At 42.0% G+C, this 25,123-nt stretch overlaps 1 protein-coding gene across 3 annotated transcripts in view; it reads left to right on the plus strand.

Annotated features, from left to right (window-relative positions):
- Positions 1-5,676: 5,676 nt before the first annotated feature.
- The window catches only part of STAT4 (signal transducer and activator of transcription 4), a 43,107-nt gene continuing 23,660 nt past the window's right edge, over positions 5,677-25,123 (plus strand). The window contains exons 1-5 of one of the 3 annotated variants that reach the window (XM_014954758.1): positions 5,677-5,716; positions 8,183-8,311; positions 9,749-9,893; positions 23,138-23,236; positions 24,017-24,109. In XM_014954758.1, coding sequence (XP_014810244.1) covers positions 8,184-8,311; positions 9,749-9,893; positions 23,138-23,236; positions 24,017-24,109 — 465 coding nt within the window. In that variant the 5' untranslated portion in view covers positions 5,677-5,716; position 8,183. Of the gene's footprint in view, positions 5,717-8,182; positions 8,312-9,748; positions 9,894-23,137; positions 23,237-24,016; positions 24,110-25,123 lie in introns of those variants that run through there. The other 2 variants (XM_014954759.1, XM_014954760.1) reach the window with 2 other exon arrangements.

Here is a 25,123-nt window from a genome sequence, read left to right on the forward strand (position 1 = left end):
GCCAAAAAAGCAAAGTTAGAGACTGCAGCATTAAAAAGCCATACTGGCAGGAAAGCAGAGACCTGAACCCAATTCAGTGGGAGAAAATTTCTTTCTCTCTAATTCCTGATTTCTCGTTTTTCTCTACATGGCAAATTAATTACTTTTTTTTCTGGCCAATATCATCTTGAATTTGGGTGAGATATGTATCTTTACTTCATATGGATTTACACATCTGCACGTGTGGTTGATTACTGGAAGGGGGAAACAGTAAGTTTTTCAGTAATTGAGAACAACCAAACAGCCAAAACCCCCCCATCTTTTCTAAGCATAACAATGCTGCTTTTAGCTACACAAAAGCACAGAGCTAAGAGTTCTTTCCAGGACTCATAAACAGCTTGTTACAACATGTAACTTCAGAACAACATTGCTGTTCCTGTCTTTTTCTCCAAAATAGAGGACAGTAAGGGATGTGACCTGCACGTACAACTGCTGATTTATGCGGTGCTGACTAGGAGGAACTACACTGTCAGCAAGACAATTTCTCATGATTACAGTGTTTACTAGTCTCACTGAGACCAGGAGTCCATGTTCTGAATGTAAGAAGAAAAGCTATGAGCAGTTCAGATACAAGACATAATGCATGGATAGCATGTACAAGCTAAATGTCTCCTTTATGTAAAAGATAGATGACACACACTCTAATTAAAGGTTAGTCAAGGAGTATAATGACTAGAGGCCAAACATAAGAGATTATAATCTTCATTACAGGGAGGTCAGACAGATCAAAGTAATAAATTGGCTCAGTGTTCCTAGAAACAACTTTGTGAACTTTTGATGAGAAGATTACCATGTCCTGAATTCCTTCTCCATCACTTGAGACTTCTCCTACCTTTTAAATAGCCCACACAATTTAGACACTTGTTTCTTATTCTCCTGTTTTGACCAGTGCTGAAACACTGGTGAAGTGGAATGAAACATTACATAGTGAAGATTAACCTTGACCTGCCAAACTCAACAGTGGCTTGAACCTTCCCTGGCCTGTGCCTGTCCATACTCTTCAGGGCTGCAGCCTGCACCCTCACCATACTACTGTGACTCAGTGCAGCTGAAGAAACTCCTTCCCCTCCATGGGCTGTCAGAGGCTCTTTACTTCCTTGCTCCCCACTTTACAAGCATTGTTTTGACCTGTCCTGCCTTGCCAGCATGCCTCACTGAACTCCTCCACTGATTGTGAGCCACAGCTTCTCCTTTCAGCCCCCACAGCTGCCTCCTTCACACCCTCCTCGTGTGTTACCTCATCAGTAATCACTGCATGCCTTAATCCATCTCCTCCAGGATCCTATCTATGTAGCTCTTCTCCAGAGCTTCCTTGATCTGACCTAGACCATCTCTTCTCGTCTTAGTTCTGCTCCACAGTATTTTCCCTCATATATCCAAGCATCATGGTGTGCTAACATCAAGGTGTGCTCCATCCTTCATGGTGTGCTAACACACCCCACTGACCCTTCTTCCAAGAGCATAGAGCTGAGCCATCCTTTAGCCTCACAAGGGAACCTCTTAGCCCTCACCACCCTGACAGCATGCTCTGCTGCTCCACACCCTCCTCTCTCCCACCTGTGCTCCTCAAACAGCCCCTCTACTCAGACTGCCTTATCTTCCCATGCACACCTCAGGCCCTTTCATGCCCAGCCATACCTCAACCCCTTTGACCATCCAACTCTAGTGGCCTAGGATCACAGGCCTCTTTATTTCTCTTCTCCAAATAAAGTGCACTTCCCTTCCACAGTCTTCAGCAAACTCCCAGGGTTCCCCCCAACTCACTGAAATGCCACAAGCAATTTCACACATTTTCCTGTACCCCTTGCTGTGAGGATCACACCCCTGTTCTCCTGCCACCACTGCCATGGGTCTTATCTGGCATTCTGCTCCCCCAGCAGCTGGTTCCACAGCTGCTCTCCATCCCAGCCATTGACCTGCCTTTGCTGCCACACCTGCCAGAAAGTAGGGGGGAGGAGAGAGGAAAGAGGAGAATATTCCATTTTTCCAGAAACCGATCTCTGAGCTTCAGATGAATAATGACCTCTGATTACCCCAGGTCTTCCGAATGACACCTGCCTGAGCTTTTCTCTCATGGCCTCCTGAAGCAAGCCTGAACAGGTATTTGCATCAGACAATGTGAAGCATAGTGTCATCTAAATAGCAACCACTCTACCACATAGCTTCTTTCCTAGGTTAAGGGGAGAAACAGCAAGCAAAAAGCGGATTGGAAACCTGTTACTGTCTTATTTTATTGGGATGGTATGAACTACCTGTCTTCTTATCATTACGAATAGCAGTAACATAAGGATGCTCAGAGAATGAGTACTTAATCTAAAAAGAAAAAACAGTTACCAGTATTTATTTAAAGGCTAAAGAAAAAAGTACAGTGCAATGGTTCCCCCTACTGACAGCATGAAATCAAATTAGTGATCAATGTTTTTTCCTGGATGGTCCTTAAAATACTAATTTAATGTCCCGATGTGGTACCTACACAAGCTTACCAGTACACAATAAACTATGTAAACATCAGCTGCCTTAGAAAATTATGACTATTTGCCAAATAATAGAGAACAAAATTTGACAAAACTCCCATTGATGCCTAAGATTATTTATCAGGTATACAAAATGACAGTAAGATCGTAAAATGCGTGTGAGTGTGTGTATTCTGAATGAAATGCCAGGATGTTCATCAGCCAAAACAGAAACATAAATAAAGCGCAGCTGTACAGCTTCCTATGCTTGCTGAAATCTAAAGGACAGATGGTAGGTCTGAGCTGAGAGTTGCCAAATTCTGCCTGTATTCGGGGACTGACCTCTTCGGACAAAGATCAAGTCTGACATTCAGTCTGGTCCCCAATTCCCAACAAAAGGCAGTGAAAATATTGTCATTCTGCTCTCATGTCAGCTCCGGTGGCAGCTGAGTTAAATCAGAACCAAGAGTCAGACGCTTACAGAAGTCAAAATGCGCTTTGGGACTAGATGTGTGTCTGGTCATGAACAGCAACAGAAGCATTCCTCCAGACTTACACCCCTACCTATTGTTTCTGGATTGTATAGCTAACATAATTTTTCACTCTGGTCATTCAGCAAAAAAAATAAGAGGCTGAAGAAGATCCTCTAGTGCATTGTATCCTCATCTGGCTTGAAAAAGGTAATGAACAAATATGCAGTAACACAACATAAACGAATAACATAAATAAATAGAGTCTCTACTGAAATATGCATGGGACTACACAATTCTATAAATCGGGATTTTGCAGACTCCTGTTATGATCCTGGCTCTCTGTATACAAATTCACCTGAAAAAATTCTCAATGCTATTAAAGATAATGCCAAGTCTCCTTTCAAGCACATGTGCAGTGAATATGATGTCTACCCAGCCGGTATTCAGACACGGGTTAACTGTTGGCACCTGTGTACAATCTTGTACCAGTTGCCTGTGTATCAAAGCTTCTCACCTCGCTTTCAGTTCTCCCTCTGCTCTATCTGGAAAATATAACTACACATCAACAGGGACACACGCCTTCCTCTAAACTGCGTCTCTAGCACCCGGCTTTTTCACTCGAACAAGACTTCCTGCTCCTCCCAATGCACAGAGGGTGTAATGCCCCCCGGTCGCCTCCCTGACGGGTTCTGTGAGCGTGCCTTCTACTCCAGGTCTGCACAGCCAGGCACAGGAAAGCCTTGCTCCTGACTGGGGTTCCCTGACAAGACAAAACATGACAAATCGAACAATAGTCACGCACAAAGGATCATCTTTAGGGTAAATTGCAGCTGCTTCGCATCACATCAGAGCCACAATCCTACCACTCAAGCTCTGTGCTGAGGTAAGATGGATTTAAAACAGTCATAATTTAGCATTTTCCGCTCATTTTGTTTTTAGCAGCATTGCACCTGCTATTGAAGAAATCCTCTTTCCAATAATATACCTCTTCAGGGAAAAAAATACTGGGAGCATGTCTCTGTTACCATAACCCTTGCTGTAAGAATATTGTTTGTAGACATGATGTGGATAATTAACTCCTTGGGATAAGGACCTTCTATTTCAGAGAGAAGCTCGGGCATCCCAGGTACTACATGAGATGAGGAATGCTGTAGGAAGCCACCACACACGTCATTTCCACATGCTACGGCCAAACTCCTGGAAGGGCTGCCCTTCGCCTTTTGTCTGGGGTTCATTATAACAGAAATCGGATGGTGAGTACGTGTGTGGGGAAGCTGGTGGCTCCGTGCCTCTCGGCGGAGCAGCAGAAGCCTGTCTCCCCCAGGGCCTGATGGTCCCCAGTACAGCAGGTCCCAGCTCTCTGCCCAGGCTCTGGCCCCATAGCACAAACTGCGAAGATTTTAATGTTTTTTCAAGTCGCCTAAAGACAAATAGAATTGTCGAATGGTTAGAGTTGGAAGGGACCTTAAAGATCATGGAGTTCCAACCCCCTGCCATGGGTCCCACTAGAGCAGGTTGCTCAAAGCCCCGTTTAACCTGGCCTTGAACACCTCCAGGGATGGGGCATCCATAACTTCCTTGGGCAACCTGTTCCAGTGCCTCCACCCTCACAGTAAAGGATTTTTTTCTGGTATCTAATCTAAATATCTAAAAGAGTCTCTAAAAGAGTCCTCTCCGGCTCTCCTGTAGCTCCCTTCAGGTACTGGCAGGCTGCTCTAAGGTGTCCCCAGAGCCTTCTCTTCTCCAGGCTGAACCCCCCCAGCTCTCTCAGCCTGGGAGAGGTGCTCCATCCCTCTCATCCTCTTCGCGGCCCTAAAATAAACTCCTTCCTCCCCTCAACTTTTCCTAAGGTAATTCCCATAGCTCCTGCTGCTGGGATATACCTGCCCCGAAGCCGGGAGGCAGCCTCCCCGGGGCTGCGGGGGCGTTGCGGGGCCGGGCGGAGGGCTGACGCACAGGAAGGCCGGGGGCGGGCGCGTTATAAAGCGGGGTTGGACGGGGAGGGGGGGGCGGGCAGGAGGGGAGGCAGCCGCCGGGCCGCAGGGAGCCACCGCCGGCGCAGGCAAGTGGGGCGCCCCGGGGGAAGGGGGGCCGGGCCGTCCCGTCCCGTCGGGGAAAGGCGAAGAGGGTCGGGGGAGAGCTCGTTTATAGCGCGGGTGGTGCTGAAGCCGAGCGGCTCGGCCACAGGATCCCACTAGAGCAGGTTGCTCAAAGCCCCGTTTAACCTGGCCTTGAACACCTCCAGGGATGGGGCATCCATAACTTCCTTGGGCAACCTGTTCCAGTGCCTCCACCCTCACAGTAAAGGATTTTTTTCTGGTATCTAATCTAAATATCTAAAAGAGTCTCTAAAAGAGTCCTCTCCGGCTCTCCTGTAGCTCCCTTCAGGTACTGGCAGGCTGCTCTAAGGTGTCCCCAGAGCCTTCTCTTCTCCAGGCTGAACCCCCCCAGCTCTCTCAGCCTGGGAGAGGTGCTCCATCCCTCTCATCCTCTTCGCGGCCCTAAAATAAACTCCTTCCTCCCCTCAACTTTTCCTAAGGTAATTCCCATAGCTCCTGCTGCTGGGATATACCTGCCCCGAAGCCGGGAGGCAGCCTCCCCGGGGCTGCGGGGGCGTTGCGGGGCCGGGCGGAGGGCTGACGCACAGGAAGGCCGGGGGCGGGCGCGTTATAAAGCGGGGTTGGACGGGGAGGGGGGGGCGGGCAGGAGGGGAGGCAGCCGCCGGGCCGCAGGGAGCCACCGCCGGCGCAGGCAAGTGGGGCGCCCCGGGGGAAGGGGGGCCGGGCCGTCCCGTCCCGTCGGGGAAAGGTCGGGGGAGAGCTCGTTTATAGCGCGGGTGGTGCTGAAGCCGAGCGGCTCGGCCACAGGAAAAAAAGCGGGAGGTCAAGTTACCAATATCGCAATTAACCGCCTAGCGCTGCGGGCCGCTACGCGGCACCCGCTTCTGCCGGCCGCTCCCCTCTGACTTCAAATATTTGGGCTTTTCGCGAAAGGGAAAGGGGTGCCAGGCCGTGCTGCACGCGAGCGTATCGCCAAAATGCCATTTACAAACGGCGCCCCTCTGCCTTGCAACTGTTTCTGTGTGCGAGCATCCCTGCGCGCTACGAGCATCCCTGCGCGCTACGAGCAGCCCCCAGAGGGGTTGCAGCCGGGACAAAATCTTGCCTTTTGTTTTTTCCTCTTTAGATAATAATATTAAGTTTTCTTACTCATCTTTTTAGCCTATCTTAACCACCAGAATTCACTAGCGATTGCAATAAGATGTCCCTCTGAAAGCGAACAGGCTTAAAAATCTTAAATTATTGGGTTTTTTTCTGAGTGCGATCTATTAACGCATCATGATTTGGTTCCTTGTATGTATCTCAGGAAATAAGATCTGTGATTGTTTGTAACTATCAGTATAGCAACAAAGACAGGGAAACACTCCTATGCATTACTCCTCCTCGGCAATTTGAAGAAACAAATTAAATGTTCAGGCTGTATTTTTTTCCTCTCTGAATGGAAGTAATGAAAAGGAGGGAAATGTCACTGGGCACATTTCCACTGACGTTATACAGTGTCCTTCGTACCACACACGCAGAATCATCCCATCCAGCCATTCTTAAGGAGAAACTAAAACCTGTCACTTTTACTTCTGCGTGAGTAAGTACTCAGAACTCCGTTACACCTTGAGATGCTTCACATCTTTCTTTTTTTTTTCCCCTCTGACTTAAGAAAACACAAAATGAAAGACCACAGCTTTAAAAACATGATGTGTTCTCTACATCAAACTGTTGACATTCTGAAACTATGATTCACAATTGGAAATAGAAAAGCTGTTTATAAAATGGTTAATCTTCTATAAAAACGTCAATTTTGATGAAATCTCATCTTTTTTTTCAGGAAAATTTTTTATCAAAGATGGTGAAATAGATGTAATATGTTGACCTACTGCAGTGCAATCTTTAGTCCATGGCTGGGTTTTGTGTAGCTTGTTAACACAAACAAACATTAACAATGAAAGGGAAGACAACCTCTAGTATGGGATCAAGGTGTGGGCAGGGGCCACTCAAGGACCAAGATGCCAGGAACAGGCCCTCGGGCATCCTTCTTCTCCGCTCACCCACCATGGCCTGTTCTCAACCTTACCACTGACTTTTTATCTTTGTGCCACATCTAGAATTACAGCCTGGCGCAGCCTGCCCTGAGGCAATGTCTTATCTTTAGTCTTTCCTGGGCTAAAAAAAAAAGAATCACAATGAAGATGGTGTTTTCACCAGCAGGATTAATGATGAGGTGGAGCAACCCTAGAGTGGAGGTATCAGAAAGGTAATGGTCTCCTAAGTGGAGAGAGTCACTGAGGCTGAGGTGTTGATGCGGAGAGCCTGCTCACTCACAACAATCTCATTAGTCCATGGCGAGGAGAAGGTATTCAGAGACAATTCAGCACACCTTAAATTTGGAACAACCAAGCTTCTAACTCCAGTATCTCAGTAAACAGCCAAAACTTAATTGGGAAAGTTATTTCAGTAAGAATTTCGGAGCCTGTCATCGAGTGATCCTACTCTTGCTTGTCTCTTAGTTTGCATATGACTTTATGCTTCCCAAGGTTTTTCTTTTTGTAACATCAAATCTCAGAATTCTATGGCAATTAAAAATGGAAAGATAGAAAAAAAAAAAATAATAGGTTAATATATAAATAATTTAGGTTGTGAAACAAGCGGTACTCTCCAAACAGAAGACATGAGGCTCTAGGAACAGCAAAATGATATACAACCAGCAGTGGCTTTAGGTAAAAACAGAGTGGCATGAATTCACCAAAAGCAGCAAACTCATTTCTTTCTACTACTCTTTCACAAGAATAGTTTTACCTGGATTTGAAAAGTACAGTCCTAAGCTACTTCTCTTGAAAGAGAAGCTGCGTAAATCTCCCTCCTATAATGCTTTATAAGCATTATAGAGTACCCAAAACATTTGCATTAAGGAAGGAAATCAGCAGAGGTGCCCATTCAAGTGTAAGAGCTAGGACTTCTTTTAATAGTCTTGTTCACTTTTCTCCCTGTTCCCTTTAACTGACTTTAGCCAAATACCATCTGTTTTGAAAGACAGAGAATAAACAGGAATATTTAAGAATATAATAAAAAGGCACTACAATGAAAATAAGTGGCTTATGCATTCTGGGTTGTTAATTCATATCCACCTTTCACAGCAAATATGTCTGATTTTTTTCTCTTGCAGTATGTCCCAATGGAGTCAAGTTCAACAACTGGAAATAAAGTTTTTGGAGCAGGTAGACCAGTTCTATGACGATAACTTCCCCATGGAAATCCGCCACCTACTAGCACAATGGATAGAAAGCCAAGATTGGTAGGATTAAATTTATTCCCTCTCGTATGATTTCAGTCATGAACAATTTTTTCATTACCTGGCAGGTTTTAGGGTGCTCATTTGTAAACTGTGCAGGCACCTGCACTCCAAGAACAGTATTCCACTAGTTGTGGATATAGCCTGTTGAGCTGTCAAAGTTTAAAAAAAAAATAAGAGTTTTCAATCAAAATGCTATTTATATACATTTACCTCCTGCAGCATAAAAGTATTCACTTGTCCAAAACTGCAGTTATAGCTGGACATATAATTTTGGCAAACAAGCCAGCTATTTTGGAGGAACTGTTCTCTAGAAGACAATTTTATGCCTGAATTTGAATTTAATTCACTGGATACTTATGTTAAGAAAATTCAGAAATAAATAAATAAATAAATAAATAAACCAATTATATTAGTCTTACCAGGAAGAGATATCTCAATTTTTCAAGCTAAATCCAGAAGACTATTGGAAAAAAAAAATCTGCTAAGGAATAAAATCTTTCCTTACAGTTTATAGCTCAGTGTTTATGGGGCTGCAGGAACATGGCAAACATTAAAATCATCTTTTTGCCAGATTTAGCAGACATATCGCAAACAGGCATCTGCCGTTTGGAGGGCACAGAGAGAGAATATTCCAAGGACAAGGGTGTCATGCAGCCCAAAGTCTATTGTCCTCTATTTTGCTTCCTAATGTTATTGCCCTTCATGTACCAAGCTGTTCCATAAACAGCAGAACCAGTAAATCTGGTTCGTGTGTGTGTTTGTGTCCTTCGTCCCCTACATACCCTTCACCAGTAGCTTCAGAGCCTTCCTGTATCCCCAAATAGTTTGGCCGGGCGAAGGCTCATCTGGTGCCTGGTGTGAAGATATATATCTGCTGACTGGCCATCTGGCTGTTGCCTCCTGGAGCAAGTTATTACTGCCATTTTCCTCAGTGGAGGCACTAATTTGGATTCCTCTCCTCTACCAACCTGCCAGTTTTCTGTGAAATTTGTAAGAACATACTATCTTTTGGACTTCCAGCCCACTGTCAACTTTGTCTGAAACTGGGCAGCAAATTCAGTAATTGTATCTGTGTGACTGACAGAGTGAGAGGGACAGTAGGCACAAGCCTCATTCCCTCTGGGAAGTGGGCTAAAAATATTTAAATATTCACTGGACCAGAGACTAGAAAACGCTGGTTGTCTTTCCCCTGGCTGACTCCATAGCCTGTGCCTAGAACATCCTCACCCTGTCTTTCTAGCTGCATATCTACATGAATATAAATAAAAGGATTATAAAATCAATTATTCATAAACCTCTAGCTATGCAACTCAACATCTATTTAAAGCCTTTTTTTGCTGCCTAGATTTCTGAATGAATTTCAATTTTCTGTACAGATAGACTGACACTTCTTATGACGCTTTAAACACGCGTGGTTCTCGTTCATTGATTCTTTAGGGAGGCTGCATCCAACAACGAAGCGATGGCAACAATCCTCTTACAGAATTTGCTAATACAAGTGGATGAACAGCTGGACCGGGTTTCACAGGAGAAGAATCTTCTTTTGATACACAACCTGAAGAGAATCAGGAAGCTGCTGCAGGTGGGTTGTTACTTCAGATGATAAAATACATACTCTTACTGGTTTCTAAAGGTAGTGCCCAGCCTCTGTTGAACACTGTTGGTTCCTGTGCACAGCTCAGAGCTGTCCTGGTTGCTATAGACTCCAAGCAGCTGTGGGGAGACTAAGCCTTCAACAAGATAATTCCAAATAATAATTCCACTGTCTGTTACTTTGTGGAACAACAATTCACATTTTAATGTGCACTGCCCAGATACACACAGAGCCAAGAAGTCACAGCTCTTGTATCTGTTTCACTGAGCTCTTAAAAATAAAACTGTATAATACTTATGGACGTTCATGTTTATTACAAATGTAATTGCCACCTTTCAGACACATGGAATAAAAATGCATATTTGGGCCTTAAAGCAGCACCCTGAAGAGGAATCCCTGTAAATCATTAGCATATTTGCTATTTTATCCTTAGCTGGGATGGTTTGCTATGAGTGGTTTAAAGGATTTTTCTGTTAGGTTTCTGCAAAATTATATTTATTTTGATTGGCTGAGTATTTCTCTAATAATTGTTTATCTAAGGCAAGGATTCTCAGAGTTCCACTTCATTAGTCACCTACTTCCTGACTTCTATCTTCTACATAAGACAGATATGCATCTGAGTTTAATGAAAGTTTGGGGTTTTTTCTCTTCTTTGATGGTGTTTTCCATAAGTACTTAAGTCACAGTTATATTGCTTGCGAAACATTTTCTTTATTTGATATATAAATATACTTGTCTGGAAAATCTTAGCATAACCTTGCCAATTATTTTGTTCTCTTTATGGATATGCATTTTTCTATTCTTTATACCTAATGATGGCCTCTTAAAATGTGACAGTATTTCCATCGCTACCACTTTTTCTTCCGGTGTTATGCAAGGAGTCTCATGTAATTTAAAGCTAAATTTGCTTTTTGTTTCTTTTCTGGTTTGTGTAGCAGCACTATCCAATAATTTCAGTACTACTTAAACACCAAATTTAGTTAAGTGCTTTTGGAGTTAACTGCAGAAAGGTTAATAGTATTATTTGTGTCGTGGTGTTGGCACACTTTACCACAGAAGGGCTGAAAAACGGCTCTATCACTTTCATAAAGGTATTCTCACACAGTAGCATACGTCTGGCAAGAGCATTTCAAGGCACTGAAACAAGCAGTTGCATTGGTGTGTTCCTGGCCTAAAAGATTTTGCATTTACAGTTATACCATCACAATGTGCACGTGCAGAAAGACTGGCACATATACTTACATACAGGCTCTATAGAACTAAAGTCTCTCACTGTTCCTTCTTCTCTTCACACCGCTTCTTTTATGCTACAGTTTTTACCAAATCTTGAAGTTTGGCAGCTGTGCATGCTCTGTGACGTTGGGCATACTGAGACAAACCATCAGGCCTTGGGCACACACACACACACACGAGTTTATGTAACAGCCAGTGTGAAAATGGCCAGCATGAAAGCCATTCAGTTTAAGTTCTGGCAAGTTTGGAAATTACATTATGGTGTGTTTCCCACAGAGCACAAAGCATAGGAGGCTTATTCCAGAAAAGCCAAAGAGGGGTTCTTAAGTGATTTTTGATTAAGTGGTTTCTCAGGTGGCAAGGATCTGAGTCACAATTCCAGAACAAGCCAGAATGCTCAGGTGTCCCCATCACAACTGTACAGCCAGGTTACAGTCACCATATACTAGTTACAGCAGCAGCAGAGCCAGCACCAGAAATGGCCTTTTCCTTCTCTAGATAAAGAAACAGTAAAGGTCCCCATGGAGTAGCCTAACCCATCGTTTCACTGGGTTGCTGCCTCTGAAAAGAAACACCACATGAGTTGTGACATGCACCCATCTCGTTTTCTCCATCACCCTGCAGTGCTGTAAGGCCCTGACTTAGCAAGTGTTCTCAAGCAGCAACCTCTCTCTGCTCCCGTGGGCTGCAAAGGTCTGTAGGCTTGCAGCCTAAAGCACTCTGAACTTCTTGAGAGGACATGGGTGATGCTGGAGTTATGCTGCTTATTAAAAAGGATCTCAGTCTTGAGCCTGGCAGTGAAATGTTTCCAGCTGTGCAAAAAAGTATAACAAAAAAGTGTAGATCTCTCCATCACTAATAATTCTGGCCTTTCTCCATTATATCAAGACAGCAGATAACCTGTGTTTAGCTAAAGCTACTCATTCAGTTTCAAAATACACATGCAAACTACCTGATACTGGACAGGACTTTCATGATTACAACTTTGCCTGATTTCTTATGACCTTTAACATTATCACCCGCAGCCTATTCTGATTTCCAAAGTAATTCCTATAGGTTGGAGTAGAAACAGACTCTTGCAAAGGTATTATTATTATTTTGGATAAGGCAAATAATATAAATTATGTCTTAAGAAATCTGTGGCACAGGTATTTGGGGTTTTGTCTAAAATACTATGTTACAATTTCAAATTTTTAGAATATAAATGATAAATGCATTTTCAGCCAAAGTATGGGCTGCATGTTCTATAGAGCTGCACAGGCAGTGTCCTGAGTGTCAGCTGTTAGATTTATTTCTATATTGGTTAGGTAAGTACATCAGGAAAAAAATGCTATAGTAGTTGTAATCCGCTGACATCCTGTCCTTGCTATTAATTGTCAAGTATTATTAATGGACTATGAACTGTACATGATGCATAGTATGGACAGTATCTGCTGTAATGTCCCTAAATTTGAGTATGCAAATTATGTAATTACAGGTCTAATTTTTTAAATGCATCACTGTTTGTGTTTTATATGAGAAGTTTGGAACTGGGTATTTGGCTCCCCACCCACAGCTGGATGCGCTTGCAGATTTGTAGCTCCTGCAATTTGAGCTAATTAGTGACAGTTTCATGAGACAACACCAGCAGCACGTGACTGATGTACACAGCACAGCGCCACGGTCCCTTTTGTCCCAACATAGCGCCCAGAGAAAGGGAGACTGAAAGGGTACGCTATAAAACTAGCAAGTGTTTTCACTGACTGTGATGGAGGAAGGACTGGGTCCCTAAATAGGAGAGGAAGCTGCATTTGTAAACACTTTTTCATTTCTAGTGACTCTGTGAACAGCGTTGGTTTGATTTTCTCTGAAGGTTTAGTTACCACAAGCCCACCTTTATCTCTGCTTTGCTCTCTAGCACAAGCACTTTGAAATTTCACAGGTCACTCCTCTTCCTTCCCCTCCACACTACACACACAGACATACTCGACACATGTACAGCGCGCGCACACACAGGGCTGTTCAACCTCAAGACATGACTCTGAGGGCAAAGTTTGTTGATGATTTTGAGTCAAATCGTGTTAAAACATTTAGTAATACTTGTCCAACTAGATAATGCTGGAAACCAGCATTTATAACTAAGTATGCAGAGTAATATGTTGAGCTACGGTACAGGTTCCTACATACTATGACAATAGCAATAATAAAATAATTAAAATCAGAGAACACGCAAAAGCCATTTGAAAGCAATCTCTAGTTCTTGACAAAAGGCAAAATGAGGGACTAATGTTTAATTATAAATGCAACTACATTGTTAATGAATAGCAGTCTTAGAAGAGGAAGCAATGCACACTTTACAAATGGCTTGTGCAGCTGCTTTCTAGACAGCAAGGAACTCGTTATGATCAAGATTCCTGTGCTGAATCTAGAGACAATTATGCCTACCAGCATCACAGCCAAGCACACCCTAGCTGAAAGATCTCCCTGGGACTCATTTTTGTTATAAAATGGAGAAAATGTTCTATTCTGAGTTTCACCTGAAACATTTTACATAAATATCTTAGTTGCATCATGAAAACCATGATGGAAGTAGTGAAAGAAGTGAGAACTTGCCTCTCTCACACGTGCAATACAAAGTTTTGGGCAATCTCAGGCATTGTGAAGGGCAAAGAGCAGAAGTTTTAGCAGGGAGGGGTCTGCCTGGGCACCCTTGCTTCTAGGCCACAGGGACCGTCCCCGGTCTCTCACCGTTAGAGAAGTAACAACGGAACGTGGCATTTCTGCTCAGACTGCTGACATTTCCAAAATTATCTTGAGGCAAGAAGAAACACTGACCAGGAAACATGCGATTTGACGGAGTTATAACCACTTGAAAAAGTGCTGAGAAACTTAGCTAAGCAGCTGAGGTTACTGCTAGCTCTCAGTAATTTGCCTCTCTGTCTATTTCTTGCTTTCATTGAAACATCACTTCTTGACATTAATCTGGTATAAATGCACATATTATATTAAAATCAGGGTCAGCAATTTAGGTTCAAATCCTTCATATTTACTACTTACATTATTATTACTCCTCTAGTCAGTAAATTGGATTCATTTTTACAGCAGAGCAGCCTTTTGTTGCCGTGCTCTTCAGCGGGAGACAGTGCAGCACAGTCACTTGCTAAGGTTAAATTCTCTGTCCATCTTCCTACAGAACTCCTGCTTCCTCCAGCAGTTCTGGAAAGGGATGAGGAGAGGAAATGTTTAGAGGCAGCGGAGGAAAGAGAGGGGGGGAAACTATGTCTATAGTTCTTTCTCCTGCTTAAAACCTGGATGGAGAAAAGCAAAGCAGATTAGTCAGAAGGATACGGTTTGTGCCATTGCCATGACGACAAAATGTAAAGGGCAGATGTTAAGCTCAGAAGAGCTGCCTAGCACTTCTAGGAACCAAATTGCAGATGCCAACAGTTTACACAGCCTTAGCCCATGAACAATTACATCTTAGTTTTCAGAAAGAATGTTTTTAAATGACAGCATACCTGTCCCTGATGTAAGCTCCTGTACTATATCTGTGTAGATTTAGTACGCAAAGACAACTGGTGACATACAGAGACAGTCCTGTGAAACAGGCACTGTCCATGTCCAGCCTGGAGAGCAGCCAGCTGTGGTGCACCAGGGGAGGCTTGGAGTAGCCTGAGATGGCCACCACACCCCAGCATCCCACCATTCCATTTACGAATGGTGCTGGTGGGCGATTGCCTCTGGATAATCCAGCACTGTTCTTCCCCCCCCCAACTCCAAGCTGCAAATTTGGAGCACTCCGTGGGTACCTCCTGGATGAGGTGTAGCTCTGTGGGATGCAGCCTGGCCCGTGCGTGGGCTCAGATGAGGTCCCAGGCACTGCAGAGCCGCTGGCCATGCTGCACACTGCGATGGCTGCACGACAGCTACATCAGGAAAAAAACCCCAGAAATTCCCAGAATCGTCCTACTCGTAATGGAAGCTCTCATTTATGCTGTAGTCTCAAGATAACTTTTGAAAGCAATCCCTTCTCATTAATGGCAACATGCATCTGCGTCGCATTGCTGTTTACAGTATTCAGGGGGAAATCTGATTACATAAATCTTGCTTTATAAAAGCGAAATAACATATTTCAGGCATAAGAAGAAGGGCTGCACTGCTCATTTACCATTGAAGCCTGAGTTAATGAGTATACTGTGTCCTCTGGGGAACAATTTGCTGTAAATGATGTGAATTCATGATATTCATTTAATACTCACAGCAGATTCTCAGGTATTGGTGAACTTTACCCACTCCCCAGCCCTACTGGAGCCTAAGATGAGGGGAGAGTAGGCAACGGGGATTGTGCCCGTACGAGTGGGTCTGTGTACACACCATTAACACCTTGGGGTGTGCTTACAAAGGGGAAAGTCAGGCAGAATCATCAGATTTACTGATTCACACCACCCAGTTATATCAAAATGAGCTTTTGGAATCACTATAGTTATACTATGGAGTTGGGAAATAATACCCTCATATTTCTTTCTTCTACACAGCCCTACTTTTTAATGAAAAGATCTGGGATAGCATCTGAAAATATCTTCTGTCATCCTAATCAAAATATATTAACATTATGGCACTTCTTTCCATATAAAATTCACCCTATTTCTAAGCAGTGCGAACAAATAGCATCTTATTTTACACAATGCTACTTAAAACGGTAACGCAGTAGTATGTTCCTTATTCTGTTTCAAGTTCTTGGTTATTCTGTCCAGCCTGTTTCTACCTACAATGAGAACTGAACATCTTTGTGCTCCTCCAGCTAGAACTAAAATGAACGTACAAAGGTTTTGTAGCTCAGGTGACTGTTTACGCAAGTCACTGTACCAGAAAAGTAAATGCATGAGGGATCCTAGGATTATTTATTTCAGTACATCAAAGAAAATGGACAAAACAGCCCTAGGTCTGAAATAGGACATTCCAGTTGGTACTTAACAAACAATTCTAACAAGCACTGTGCTGAGAAACAGTTGCGAAGAATGGAAACATAGCCATTGATGTTTAAGTTGCAGTTTCCTGTTAAAGCTTACAAGGGGGTGAGAATGGAACAAAACAGAGAAAGTTTCTAATACACCACAGAAGATCTATTTCAAAATGTTGTTTACGTGTATTTAGCACTCATGTAACCTGCCAGATCAACAAAGCAACAAATTATAGTAGGAAATATGTTTCAAAGCATTGTGTCCTGCTGACTCATACAATCCAGATTGATTTTTCGTATTAGCATCTTGCCCCCAGTGAGCTTTCCAGTTCAACCATTAAAGCTGTTTACAACAATTTTTGGCGTACAAATGGGAAACCCTGCACAGAATTCTGTATGCTAAAGCAGCTAGCCGTCTGCTGTGAGCCATCACAGGCTGGCAACTGCACATCAGCTAATAAAGATTTTTAAAAGTTATTGATACAAGACCAAAAAAAAAAGGTTACTTATTAGAAATAAAATATTTTTTTTTAGTTCTTAGTTATGACTTAGAGAACACAACTCTTAACAGTTTATAAATGGTTCAGTTTGGTTTTGTAGAATGAATAAGGGTTAACTTACAAACAGAAGTAAGAACACCAGCAAACAAACTAAAAAGCCTCTTGTGGGCTTTGTTCATCCTGCAGCATTATGGGCCCCATTGCAGTCAAACGTCTGCCCGAGAGATTAGTCAATAGTACTCAGTTTTTTGTGTCCAGAAGATGGAGAGGGGAGGGGGAATAAAAAATAATAAAATCAGTCCTCTCTCTCCCCTGCTGTTTTACCCTTTTTTGTTAGGGAGCACTGGACTTTTATTTATTCTGAAATAAATCTCATTTAAATAAGAAAAATTGTGACATTATTGATTCCCCCTGGCAGGCCAGCTCTACTGTCTCCCGATGAGATCTACAGACATACATTTTCTGTAGCTGTATCTCACCCTACCTGCTTAGAAATCTGCTGTTTCTGTAGACGGTTCCTTGACTGGGTTTAGTGTCCATTCAGCAGTGGAATTTGGGGGCGAACTGGGGGATGGAAAAAAAGATCTCTGTCTTCACTGCGCTATTACAGCTTTGCCAATTGCAATTTGGTTGAACGTGCCCTAAAAAACGTATGATCTTTTGGAAGTTATGCATCATATGATATGAGAAAAGCAGAACTACAACCCTACAGACCTGTGCATTAGGACTTCCCACACAATCATAGGAGTTGTCTAAAACAATGAGGTTGGCTTTAAGTTCTCTCATGTATTTTGAGAGGGGGAGGGGAAATCTAAAAATAAAAGTCTAACAAGAGCAGCCTAAATAGAGAGTGTCACAGGTACTTCCTCTTAAAGCCCAAGATAAAACAGACCCATCTTTCTAGTAGAAAAAAAAGACTTTTTAGCAAGAATACTGCCTGTTTAAACACAGCCTTTCAAAAACCTCCCAAGCACTTTACCTATATCAGGGTAAGACAGGGATCTGCTCTTTCTTTGTATTCTAGTACTGGCTTCGTCTTCCTGGATGCCTAAACAAAGGTTGAAAACAAATCAAGGCAAATTGTTGTTTGTCATATTTGCAGGTGAAAACGGGAAATAAGTCTGTATGGTTATACCTTCCCACCCACACATTTCTTTGAGACACACAACTACACCAAAGGCTTTTTTCTTTCAAAAACAAAATGATAGACAAAAGGGGGGGTTTCCTCCCTGTTTTTAAATTACATGAAAGATGAGGTATCTGCTTATCTAGAAAGATGCTGAGTATCAGACTTAGTGAAATAAGCATATCACAAGCGAGCAACTATCTTCCTATCTCTCTGTGTCCCACCTCCCTTCCATCATCTTCTTTAAATATTCATTCAACTCCAACAAATAAAACAACAGTCACACTAGGTAACGGTTCCACGCCTCCATGTAAAGTTCTTATCATATAAAATTAAAAGGCTCAAACATGATTTTTCTAGCAGGAAAAAAAAAAAAAAAGAAAATACAGCTGATATTTTTGATCGTTAGAAAGAAATTTTAAAAAGAAAGAAAAAAACAACCCGATTCTGAAGCACTTTTTTCAGAAATAGAAAGCACCAAAACCTATTCAAGTCCTTTTTAGGTCACCTTGAAAAGCAGGAGATAACCAGGTAATCCCCTGACTGACTTTCTAAAGGTTGCACAGCACATACTTCTATATTACAAGTGAAGACCAACAGTCACTAATACCTAATCCTCTACTTTAATCACTGAAAACAGGGTCAGGACACTCAAGTAGTGCATATATAGTACTGATTTATAGATGCGCACACCATATAGAGACTTTTGACCTTCAAAAGAAAGCTGGCCAATATTTCTGTAGTTGGGAGTGATCCACTTTGTGATGGAGCTGCCCACAGGAAAATAAGCTAAATTTTGGAAAATTAAAAAAATGGGGAGAGGAGAAGAGCAAAAGAATGAATTTCTGGTCTAGATTTCTTCATTCAACTTAGGAAAATCAGTAAATTTCAGGTACTAAAACTGACACTTATTTGGTGTTCTTTTTTAAAGCACATGTATTTTAAAGTGTCATCATATGTATTTTAAAGTTTCTCCATGATCTAACAGCTTACAGAATCAAATCTTGCCTTTCCCCAACCACCATTTCAGGCATTTTAACATACACCAAATAGTTCAAGCTACTTTAAAATCTGGCTAAAGAGTCTAAACTCTGCACGCTATAATATATAAACTGTTTTTGCAGAAACGCCTCTTTGTTTTTCTTCATGATCTACTAAGATACTATCACAACAGATGTCTCTGGAGTAGAAAGAGTGCACGCTGGGAGGTGGTAGGAAGGTTTTCTCCCAAGGAAATGTCATCAGCATTCAGAGAAAATTTTCACTTGTTCAGAATGAAAGTTTAATTTCCCCCTTTTGCTTAAATTTAGCACCATGCTGGCAGTTATTGAGAAGAAGCCAGCCAAAGTAAGATCACTTATTGTTTGTTGTAAAACATGATATGGAAGGCCTCATCAAAATGGAAGAGAGGAGAGATAAAAATTCTAAGAATAACAGTATTACAGTAATACTAGCAGATAAGACTAACGTTTCCATTTGAAACTTCAGATGAAAGGTGAATCCTCAGTTTCTCTTTGTTGGTATTTATGAAAAGACAATTATTAGTTTTCTCTAGAAATATCTAAACTTAATAATATAATTTTGTATAACTACAGAATCCACACCCCTTCTCCTTTCCTGGCTGCCAATGTTCATGTCACACAAAGTTAGGATTTCCCCATCTCAAGCCCTTTTTTTTTTGGTTAATTTCATTTATTTTCCAACTTATACTACTCTTTCAATGATAGGAAATAGTTTTCAATTAGTCATTCAGAAGCTAAGGTCATCTTGAGCAAATTCTGCCCTCAACCAAAGACAAAATGGAAGTGCAGAACAGCAAGAGGTGGCAGTAAACGGATAATAAGGGAATGCTGAGTGGCATGTTCTGAAGTGTAATTACCTCTGAGAAGTATAGAACTTGGGGAGAAAAAAATGCAGTGTTGTTCCTTGAAGTATTAGATGTTGCAACTATTTATTATTTATCAATTTGTTAATGTTGATTTGCAATCTGCTAGATGACTGCGAAAGAGATTATTGATACAGCATATATTGCACAAATACAGCCATTCTAGAGAGAGGGCTCAAGAGGGAGAAGAAGGGGATGCTCAGCTCCGTGCCAGCTGTCCAGCGTTCACAGCATCTGTCTGCTGCCATGGCTGAAAGTGTTCCTAGCCTGAAATGGCAAGCGTTTATACTGCAGATCAAGCATTATTCCAGCTTTTGTCTGAGGGGCTGCTTCTCCAGGAGGGCAGGTGGCAGTTCTCTGTCAACCTGCTTGGTGTCTGCTCAAACGGAATCCAGTTGAACAAGCACCAGACAGACAGAAGTATGGAATCATTCTGGGCACAGCGTGTTACTAGAGCTCTGTGAGTTAGAGAAGAAAGGAAAAAAAAAAAAAAAAAGTGAATTTCCACTTCATCTCTCGATTCAGATGGTTTTCTCTTCGTGAAACAAAGAAAAAGAGAGAAAGAGTTTTAAAAAATTTTGCGTGTGAATAGTATCTAGAAATGCTAGGAAAGTCCCTAATAGCTGGCATGTTTTTGTGGGGGATTTTAAAACATCCCGCTGTCAGAAGATTTTTGAAGTGCGTTTTCTACCCAAATGCACGTTCCAGCTCCAAGAGAGGATTTTTATTTCTTCTTGACTTTTTAAAATAGCTTTTGTTTGACTCCTTTTTTTTGTCAAAGGGCAAAGTCAAAAGGCAACCATCAACCCTCAGAGTTCTGTTGGGCGGTGGTAAGCTGGGACTAAACATTCCTCAAGCTTTGTAGCTTCGGGTAGCCTGCAGATACCCAACATGTGGCACGGTCCTCATATACTAGCCATCTGTGTGCAAGTTGGCGCCCTGTTTTACCAGCAAAAAATAACAGCAACAAGCAGAAATTAACAGACGTTAACTGAGGAATTTATACGTACATCAGTGGATTTACACCAGCTGCAGATTTCTCACCACAGCATTCATTCTAAGCCTTATTAGAAGTAGGACTTTTTTTTCCTCTAATTAAACTAAGGAGTCAGACAGGCACCGGACTGGCACAAGACAGGGGCTGGCACTGCACAGCCATGAGCATGACCATCCTTTGCAGCAATTAATTTGCTCCGGCTGTTGCTGCTGAACCCTCCTGTTACCTTCCTTCTCTGTGACACTCCACTCCACTCTTCATCTTTTGCAGATAGATCATAGCCAGTTTCCCACGTTCCCATATTCCCTTCCCAAAGTTACACCCTGATGCTACACAGAAAAAACTTGGGAATATGCTCCCTAAAGGAGACTGTGGGTATACTCCTGGACCTGAAGTTCAGCTGTGCTGAAGGGAGAGAGCAGTGAGAACATGGTTACTACCCTCACAGCCAAGCGCATCAGAAGCTGGCAGAGAGACAGGAGTAAAGGCAGATCTTTGGCCCTGCCATTTGATGCATGCAGATAGATCGTAGCCAGTTTCCCACATTCCCATATTCCCTTCCCAAAGTTACACCATGATGCTACACAGAATAAACTTGGGAATATGCTGCCTGAAGGAGACTGTGGGTATGTTCCTGGACATGAGGTTCAGCTGTGCTGAAGGAAGAGTGCAGTGAGAACATAGTTACTACCCTCACAGCCAAGGGCATCAGAAGCTGGCAGAGAGAAAGGAGTATAGGCAGATCTTTGGCCCTGCCATTTGATGCAGAAATCAGCAGTGTCCTCTTAATGTTAAATCCCCCCGCGCCGCCCAGCAAGGAGCTGGCAGGGAGGGAGTGCTCAGTGTTTCCTCTGAGATACAGCGTGTCCTGTGGTAGAATTGCTCACCACTCCTTTTTTCCAGAGAAACTCCCTAAAATCACGGTCTAGTTCATCTTTCCCATTCCCATCATCCCATTCCCATTTCCAATTCCCATTCCCAATCATCTATTCCAATCAACAGATGATTGCTGGAGCAAAGCACTGCCTTGAACTGCTTTTAAAGAGATCAAAGGAGGTACAGCCCTAGAACTATTTTGGATGTGCACTGCCTGTCCTGAGAAAACTTCAGAAACAACAGAAATGTTAGAAAGCTTAGTTTAATTGCCAACAGTACCATGGCAATCAAAGGGAACATTTGGTACATCAGTTACTTAGTTTTAAGAGTCCTGTGTCTTTCACCTTAGTCTCTGCCTGGAACCAGAATATAACCAACAGCATGGTATTTAACACTAAGCAGCTCAAACCAAGTCTCCATTATCAAAATTAACATTTTAAATATAATAATTTTTTACCTTGTAATTTAAGTCAAAACCTATTATGAAAAAATCTTTCAGAATACTTAGATTTCATGCAAAAGCACCCAGGAGATGATCCAGTTTTGTCTGTCTGGTAAAAGGTGTTAGAAATACATGTTCACTGTCATAGTAATGGTTGGAATATAGAAGCAGCATGTTCACATTTCTATCAGATGCGTTCACACCCTTGTTTCTACTACAACAATTGCTATGAGATATCAAAGGAAAATACAGCATCAATTTAAGTATGTATAAACTCATTGTGCCACATTCAGAGAAAGCAAGAATAAATGAAGTCCTGAATGGCAGCAAAATATGATGAGAGTAAAAACTAATCAGAAAGAGGGGAAAACAGTACAAAAGTGGAAACCGCACAGGAAAAGAAATGAGCTGGATAAATTCTGATGAGTAGCTGAAAACTGTATGAGCACTGAATAAAGGGCATTTGAATGAACAATATGTGAATACTGAATAAAAGGTATGAAGGATATTGAGACACACTGAACAAATACATCTCTATGAAAGATGCTGCTTGAAAGTACTCAATCATTCCAATTTGATAAATACAGCACAAAACAGTGCTTCTTCAAATTGTGCCCAGTCCTCAGTCATGCATCAGCAATTCTGCACCTTGTTAACGGTGATGTAAAAATAGTGACATTTTTTGGTTCTTTGGCTTGAGCCAAGAATTGCTTCTTCCTTCATTTTAGGCTCACTATTTGTTGAAGGAGAAAAATTGTTCACAGACATTAAAATTTAAGTCTTCTGCTTTTTGCTGAGGAGGCTTTTCTGCTTGCATCATTACCGTATTGATATGCTTACAACTTTTTGTTGGCAGAAGTGTTACATGCTAACAGCAACATCCTATTGAAAATGGAGGACGTGATAAAATCATGCACAGAATAGGCTGACAGGAAAGCCCTTTCAAAACAGCTGTGTTAGCAGTGGAGCAATTTGATCTTCAAATGATGTACATCTCAGAGTTGTATCTTTATGATCTCTGAGGAACATCGTTAAGAATATTTTATGACAATGGCACTAACTGATGCTGCACTGCAAGGCTGAACCAGCACTAGCAAAGGTTGAGAACAGTAGGGCAGTCTTCTCCACCCACACCAAGCTGTAGCTTACAGACACTGAAACACATTGTTTCTGATTTCCAGAGGGACACCCTGAATTCTGTATTTTTAAAAGTTGTATTTACTTGTGCTTGCAGGGCAAATATCACGGTAATCCCATGCATATAGCGGTAATCATCTCAAACTGTTTACGAGAAGAAAGAAGAATATTGGCTGCAGCTAGCATGCCTGTGCAGGTAATGAATGACTTTTCATTAATCTGCTCCATGGTAATCTGCTCATGTGCTTTTAGGACCAAATCCTGCCCTCTCATTCCACTAGCGGAATTTGGATGCACTAGGGGTTGCCAAATGTTGTCCTTCAAACTCACGTTTGTACTTCATTAGTGGCTCCACTGCTACAAACATTGCTATAAGTGACTTCTGTGTCACAGCTAATCTTCAAAAACTTAATCTGTGGGAAAGGATTTAAAGAGATTATTCTTTGCAAAACAGATGTCTGTATTTTAAATTATGTAATGCATTAATTCATTAATTATGCAATACAAAAGACATTCCATCTGATATGTTGCAAGGCACTGATAGTTTTGATGTCATTTGAAGAAAGAAACTTAAAAATTACATATAAAACTAATTTTGGGGAAATTGTTACACCACTAAAACCCCGATAAATGTCAAATGCGTTCTTTTTAATCATCTGTGGATGCAATACGTGTTCTTATACTAGTATTGTGATGTTGGTCTTTTTCAGAAATCTAACAATCTGTGTGTCAGTTTCTTTAATTTACTAGGTGTTTAGTGTTTGCAGTATACTCACCTTTTTGGATTTCAAAGTTAAACCAGCATGTTTTTCAAATTAACTAAAGGAACTACACTAAATAGATTGTCTGTCTACACCAGGCTCCAGCTGGTTGAAGATCAGCTTCTGAATTCCCTCTCTATGCTAGAACTTGCAGTACAGTTACTATCACTCATTATTATTACTCATCCATCCATTATATGTTCAATGTGTTCCAGGGGCCACTGGAAAAGTCTCTGCAGAACTCTGTGGTTTCAGAACGACAACGAAATGTAGAACACAAAGTGTCAGCCATCAAGAACAGCGCTCAGGTATTTTTTGTCCTGTTTGTCATTTATGCAGCCATGATTTTCATACAGACATACCCAAACTATTTTTAAGCTGGGTAGCACAAATACTTTTGTTAACAAGCTGTGCCAATAATTTTTTATTATTCTGAGGACCTTAGCCCAGACTAACTACTGGGAACACACCTGGATCCTCAGGTTTTTACAGCTGCTCTAGGTTCAGTGTGAGAGCTACCTATTTTAAAGCTATCATACTCATCCCTATGCGAGTTGCAGGCAGACCACTGAGTGCAATAAGAACATACCTACCATCTCTAAAGAGATGTGAGGTTCAGTACGTGTGTTTCTGCAACTTCACCTCTTTTAGTTGGGTGAGCAGTAGCTAGCCTTCATGACCTCTAAGTCACATACCAAGATCTTTGTAAAGCTGAAGCCTACGTGGCATAATGATGTGTTTTGGAGACGTGAGGGGAGAAGACCATTCGGAGCAGATGGTAACAATTCTCCAGGAGTTTCTTATAGCGTTGCAGGGTAGACCTGGGCTGAGACAAATCTTTAGCTATGTCCCATAGAGACCTTGAAAGCTCAGTCAGAAGAGCTGCCTGTTCAGTTCAGGGCAGGATAGGATTCAGATTACCTATGGCCTTTTTGCTATCCCAGCCCAACTTTCAGCTTTGCAGCAGTCTCAGTGTAGAAGTTACATTTGAAATACTCGTCCTTATGCCATTCAAAAGCATCACTTTTGGTATACTGGAAAGATGTCCTAGTATTATTCTCTCATTACTGTCTCTCTACATGGGGAAGAAGAGTTAGAGAGATGTAACCCTTAAAAGGATAAAGCTAGATTTAGAAGAAGAATGTGATACTAGATCTCTATCTATGTATAAAGTTATAAGATAAGAATTACACAGCAAAAGCAGACAAAGCTGCAACCCAGTAGCCTATCGTTGCTGCTCCTTCTTCCTGCATGGAGAAGCACAAGACACCCTTGAAATGCCAGTGAAAATGAAAACAGTTTCTAGATACAAGGTTTTTGCA

The sequence above is a fragment of the Calidris pugnax genome, unplaced genomic scaffold (assembly GCF_001431845.1).
Source record: "Calidris pugnax isolate Ruff unplaced genomic scaffold, ASM143184v1 scaffold103, whole genome shotgun sequence".
NCBI classification, from domain to species: Eukaryota; Metazoa; Chordata; class Aves; order Charadriiformes; family Scolopacidae; genus Calidris; species Calidris pugnax.